Source organism: Charadrius vociferus, unplaced genomic scaffold (genome assembly GCF_000708025.1).
Source record: "Charadrius vociferus isolate BGI_N301 unplaced genomic scaffold, ASM70802v2 scaffold448, whole genome shotgun sequence".
Taxonomy (NCBI): Eukaryota; Metazoa; Chordata; class Aves; order Charadriiformes; family Charadriidae; genus Charadrius; species Charadrius vociferus.
The window spans coordinates 122,859-129,381 of record NW_009649753.1 but is presented as its reverse complement, the minus strand read 5'-3'; the positions used below and the strand labels follow the sequence as shown (position 1 = coordinate 129,381).

At 40.4% G+C, this 6,523-nt stretch overlaps 1 protein-coding gene across 1 annotated transcript in view; it reads right to left on the bottom strand.

The window, feature by feature from the left end:
* The window catches only part of MUC2 (mucin 2, oligomeric mucus/gel-forming), a 60,690-nt gene that overhangs the window by 29,112 nt on the left and 25,055 nt on the right, over positions 1-6,523 (bottom strand). The window contains exons 26-32 of the mRNA XM_009890870.1: positions 5,194-5,341; positions 4,265-4,308; positions 3,508-3,705; positions 3,101-3,130; positions 2,226-2,723; positions 2,018-2,117; positions 1,016-1,313 (exon numbers count right to left, since the gene is read on the bottom strand). Coding sequence (XP_009889172.1) covers positions 1,016-1,313; positions 2,018-2,117; positions 2,226-2,723; positions 3,101-3,130; positions 3,508-3,705; positions 4,265-4,308; positions 5,194-5,341 — 1,316 coding nt within the window. The remainder of the gene's footprint in view (positions 1-1,015; positions 1,314-2,017; positions 2,118-2,225; positions 2,724-3,100; positions 3,131-3,507; positions 3,706-4,264; positions 4,309-5,193; positions 5,342-6,523) is intronic.

The window sequence follows — 6,523 nt, the reverse complement described above, 5'->3', positions numbered from 1 at the left end:
CACAATCAAGGGTGGTCCCCTGGGCATCCACCAATCTCAAGGGTGCCCCTCAGGAAGTGCTACACTAGTCAGCCAACCCTGGCCACAGCAAAGCTCACTCGTGCTGGCAGGCCTCCCCTTCTTGACCCTACAAAGAGCACGCTAGGGCCAAATCTGGACACAGGCACTGCCGAGCCATGTGTGTCCCCACCTCACAGCTAGGGCACATTGCTGTATTGGTCTTGTCGTGTGCAAAAACCACTCACATAAGGCCAACACATGAGGTGGAGCAGGACCAAGCAGGGACTCCCACCATGCTCGCACCTTCTTGTGCCCCGCACACCGCCTCACTCTCTCAGGGAGTAACCAAACACCTGGAAGGCTTGTGACCACAGAGGAAGCAGGCACAGGATACACACTGCAGCCAAAACATCTACTTCCTTCCCAGCACTGTGTGGGAAGCTGGAGAACAACACTCATGGGAATGCTGGGAGAACCCAACTGCCCAGAGCTTTGGTCTGTAGCAAGGGGCAACCTGCGGTCTCAAACCCTTCCACAGACCCTGCCAGGGAAAGCCTTTCTACACCCAGAACTGCAGGTGAGTGGCAGCAATGCCACAGAGGCTACGCAAGAGGAGAAAGCGAAGAACCTGCACATCTGTGCACAAACAATGACTGAAATGACAGTGCCACACACCCAAGCCCCACTCCCATCTCACATCATGGGTCCTACTGCGTACATTCTCTCCAGCTGAAGGACGAGGTACAACAGCAGCAAAAGCAAGGTTGCTCATCAGTTCTGCACCTGCCTAAGCCAGGCAGAGGCACAAGGATGAAAAACCTCCTCAGAACCCTCCTGAGTCAGGGAACACAAGACCTTCTACACAGGACCCCTGTACCCTCCTCACTTCTGAAACACTCAGACCAAGGGCTACCTGTGGGCACCAGCCATTTCAGGGAACACACAACAATTACTCCCACCCCTGATGCCATGCAGAAGGCACAAGCTGAGATGCTCACAGACCGTCATTTCTCACACGGCAAGGCAACCCACGAGAGCATGGATCAGAGAAGTACCTGTAGGTGTTACAGATGGAGTTGATGGAGTTGATAGGGTGGTGGTGTATGTTGGCGTGGGTGTGGATGTGCTTGTAGTAGTCGTAGTGGGTGTTGTTGTGCCAGGACCAGTTGTCGTTGTCCCCGGGCTGCTGCTGGTGGTGCTGCTGGTGGGCATCGTGGTGCTGGTGTTGCTGCTGGGAGGCTGTGATATCGTTGTCGTGGGAGCGGTTGTCGATATTGTTGGAGAGGATGCTATGCCCGTAGACGTAGGTGTGCCTGTTAGAAAAAGCAGGGACAGAGAAAACAGGCAAAGGTTCAAGATGCATGAGTGGAACGCAATATATACTGAACAGAAGTTACAAGTTAGGCTGCTGCCACAAACCCATCACTGTCATCCCACTCTTAACACACTAGAGGCCTATCTGAATAGGCCTTCCTTTCAGGCCCCAGAAAGCAGAGTAGTTCCAAATCAGTGCACAGACAGGGTCATGACAATACATTCCTAGCAAAGAGACTAGTGATGTTGCTGCAGCTCACTTCTCACTAAATCAAAAATATCCGCCAATGGGTAAGACATGACGAGGGGTAAAGCTCTGTGAGGCTTTCTATCTCTGCCTTATTACTTAGAACACCTTACTGTCTCATGGATGGAGAACTTATAGGGAAGGTATGGGAAGGAAGTATGCACAGGAATTCATTTGTGCCTGACAGTCATGTAATTTCCCTGTGGTGCAATGTCAGCCTGATGAAGAGGCTCACAGAGTACTAGTGGATCTCAGCACCACAGTTCACAGCAAGTGGCAACCTGCAGAGTGAAATTGTTCCTGAAAGTCTGCCATGGGAATCATTCCTTCCTAGATCTATAACCACGGGCAAGCATTAGCACTGACAGAGGGATAGCAGGTGGAGAAAAAGAAGAAATTCTGCACAGCCCTGCCCAGACAATGCCTAAATTGATGGTACTCTAATTCAAGGCCTACTCTAATCTTGCAGCACGGGTCCTCCTGGGAATCTTATTTCCAGCAGAAGGATAGAGGTCCCAACCCACGTAAGTAAGACTTCTTGCCAGCTCAATATCTGCTACGGAGATGACATGCCTTTAGTAGCTGACCCCTATGGCAAAGCAAGAGTAGTCTCCTATTTCTCCTATAGCAAAGCAAGAGCAGAGAGTATTGGTCTGCTAAATACCTGGAGAGGTTGAAGTTACTGGGGTGGGGACTGATGATGTGGGTTGTCTTGTGATGGTTGGGGTGGGTATGGGTATGGTGGTAATTGATGTTGGGTGCCTGGTTGTCATCGTGGTGGGTACTGTTGTGCTGGTGGTGGTTGAAGTTGCTGTAGGTGTTAGACTTGGTGTACCTGTAGTTTCACAAGGAATTTCACGCCACTCACAACAGTTTACCCTGATTTCATAATTATAGCAAAGTTCCCACAAAGTTGGATCTTGCTCCTCGTTTTTACAGATTAGTCCATATGTAACATTACACTCTACTTTCTGGCCAAGTTCCTCTAAGCTCATGTGAGGATTCTCTTTAGCTCTGCATGCAATTTTTTCAGGAGCTTCACATATTTTGTCTCCATGTTCCTTTCTTATTGCATCATAGGTTTCATAGTCACCGCCATCTTCTTCAGGATTACTAACATCAAACCACTCAGTCCAATCACAGACAAGTCCCATGCATGGAGCTGCAAGAAAAGACAGAGATTCAGCATCTGAGCTTACAGAGAACATTCTGAGAAGATTAATTTCCTATTCTATTCCATAAAGACTAGAGCAATGCATTGCAGCTTGTCATTTTTCCAAGAGAAAAGAGTTCCAAAATTAGTTCTATATTATCAGGTTTTTCAACAGGAAGTTTTGCATCAAAATAAAAACACCAATCTGAAGCCTTTAAAGGTCTTTCTTCTCTCTATACTTATCACATTATTGCAATTTATAGAAGTTATTAATTTTTCATTTTTGTTTGAAATATATTTTTCTGTAGTGGCCATCTTTAATTTATCCTTCCTTTAAATGCTCCTTTGGCATTTTTTAACAACATAGTTTTCTATTTAAAACTTACTTGTAGTTACTGGAGGGCTTGTAGTGGTGACTGAAATAGAAAAAAGAAAAGATTACTCCATCATCTGCAAGCTTTAGAAAAAAATATAGAAGTAGTTTTAAATATTGTAATTATATTTTTTTTATGAGACTACTGAGACAATTCCTACTGTGCCAGCAGCATTTGAGATGCTAACATGTTTTTCAGAATTAGGAAGGCACCCTGCACATTTATAGTTACAATTTCTTCCATGGGAAGTAAATCAAATTGAAGTCTTAAAAATCTTTCTTAGTGTAGTGTGATAAAACTATTTATAAGTATCGCTCTGTTTGTGTCATCTATAAGCCCATATACTTGTACATTCTATCTTTAAAGTATTTTCCTTAAAGAAAATAATTTTTAGATGCACATCTCTGTTGAAGATTTACCTGTGGTGGTAAGAGTGTTGGTAGGAAAGGAGGTTGAAATGGTTGTAGGTGAAGTAGATGTTGGACAAGGATAAATATCTCCAACAACTATAGAACCATTTTCTGCACAAATGTATATAATACATATGTTGCCATCCTGTATTTGTGCCACAGTTTGATTCACTTCATATCTTGTTCCATTGATGATACAAGGACACCCTGCAAGAAAATGCTTTAATGTGCATTTTTTCTACTACGAGGTAAGAGACAAAGGCAATATACTTACGGGCAAGTAAGCATTGACATGAGTCATGCATGCTCCTTTCAGAGCTATACCTGAAGTTTATATCTAATACATTGCACTAATTTATCTTTACATTTAGAGGATCATTGAAACATGTTTAATAAAGCTATGCATACAACACTCGGAAAAACAGACTTACAAACCAGGTTTTAAGATGTTCTGAAAGAAATAACAACTGCAATTTACATTCTGACAGTTTTCTATAATACTAAATGTTCTGGGAGTGCAAATTCCTGTAGTGAAATCCATTAGTTTGGATATGGGGTGCGGGGAGAAAGAATAATGGGACATGAGAAAAAGGTTGAACAAGAAGTACTAACAACAAGGTTCAACAAAATTTCTGCCCAATTTTCTTTGGCTGCAACTTTCACTTGCACTGGAAAGAATTATTACAAATCAGTACTAAGTCTTTTGTAGAGACAGACATATGCATTTTTTTCGTTTTATTTGTAGGAAAACCCAAACGTTATTTACCTGGGATTGGTTTACACTCTATGGATCCTGAGGGGCCACAGACACTAAAAGCAAAATTTTCAAAAATTAAAATATTGCAGATATTTTATGGCACCTGTTAGCAGTGCCAAGAGCACAGAAACATAGACATTTGTCACTTGGTCTTAATTTAAACTACTGGATATTTTTCTGGATGTAATATTTTCCAATATTGCCTGTCATTATTTCATTCAAACTAAGTCATCACTTTAATTCTTTAAGTACAACATCTTGAAATTTATAATGAACCGCTTTGTGTTGCAAGTTGCAATAGTGCGATAACAACAGTTGTTTTTCAGAGCGGTGAACTTCCATCTAGATCAGGGGGTTTTGTCTCTGGTTACCATGTGGAGTCATAGATGTCATTGCTATCATTAGTAAGGTTCTAGGAATGAGCAATTAGGAATCAACTATCTCTTTCAGGGCTAGTACAGATCATTTCAGATTACAGTGATTTTGAAATCCCAGTTTTAAATGAGAATGCAAGGCAGAGTAGCCCCTCTCTTCCCAAAGAACCATAAGAATCAAAAAGTTGTTCTAGAGACACATCCAGGTTTCATGCCATTATATCATTATATCTTCGAAGAGATATGATGATTTAATGAATTTGCTAATACACTTATTGTGACGGCACTATCAACCTGAAATCTGGATTATTATGGGTTTGGAAAACTATGAATTAAAAGTTTAGAATCTATATGTATTGTAAGTGCAGCATTTTTTGAGTTTAAGTCTCAACCAGAATAAACGACATTGTTCCTCTGATTTGTATAGATAAATCCTAGAATATACTAGCTCTTCAGTTAAAGTTGCATCTCTACTTGCTTGAGGCCTAGCAAAGTAAATGAGGGGCTCAGCATACACGAATTCTTTTTTCAATTACTGCAAATGTTTTTGCATTTTTTATATACCATGTTGTACAGTTCTCTTCCGTGGGTATTTCATTCCCAGGGGGGAAATAAATTCCATCGATGTAACACCCACATTCATCTCCATGCACACATTCCTTCGTCTCTTCATTATAAACAGGTTTGTCCTCAGGACATCTGGGGTAGCAACCTGTTGATGACAAGTAGAACAGTACAAAGGATGAAGAAGTATAAAGAGTTAACTCAATGATAGGATGCCTTCTGAATTATTCTCACTGAATCAAGCATAAGTGAAAGAAACAGAAAATTTCCAATTCAAATTAATCCTTGCACAATTAGTCTTTCCAAAAGACTTAAATCAAACAAGTGCCATTGATAATACTGGGGTGAGGAGTACTAAATAAGAGTTTACTCATGAAAACTAGGGAAGTTGCTTTTTCCTAGTTTAAGATCTTGGCAAATCCCCTAATTTATATTAATTTGCATGGGCAGCTGGCAATTTTAAGAGAAAGAAACATCCCGGTTTTTATACAGATTTTGAAAGGTGATCACTATATCAATAACACTTTTTTGAAGAATATGGAAGTGGATTAATTAACAAACAGCATTTTCATTGCATTCATTGGAAGACTAGACCTTGTCTATGTGCCTTTAATAGACCAGGTATCTCTACCCTAAACAGATAATTTATCTGCATTTTTTCGTACCCTCGGCCAGTGACCCAAATGCCACCTTCAAGGGATTGTCTGTCGATTCTCATTGCATTTTTCATGTAAATACACTTTTAAAAAATTACTGTGTCATATTTCCAAATAAACTCTCATAAAATCCAATTACATAAAGTCCTCTTTATACTGTACTGGGAGTTTTAAATAGCCTATAAACTGAATGACCATGTAATTAACTGGTACTGAAAAGTCACTTCACACTGCCAAACTATACTAAAGGTGTCCTAACAAAAGTAAACGTTCTCAATATTTCCACTTAAGATATAAAAAAAAATAATTTAGTAAGATAATTAGATATATAATATTCTGCCTTCTGACACTTTCCAAATCTTTCTAATAATCTAAGGCAATCTATTTAAAAATACAGAGTTAATTTGTTTGGGGTTTTTTAATTATTTTAGGGGAGTTGGGTTTTTTTGTTTTGTTATCAGCAGTTCAAGGATTAAAATAGCAATCAAACTCTGGGTAGTTCATTCCAATCCCTAAACTGGAGATAACTGCTTCCAGTCCGGACCAAAAAGACTGTGTAGCAAAAATGGGGCTGTTTCCTCCAACTTTATCATGTGGTAAAACAGAAGATATTTGTAAAGTCATTCACATTCTTAGATCATTGCAGTCCCTATAGCGTGAAATTCCTTTTCAGT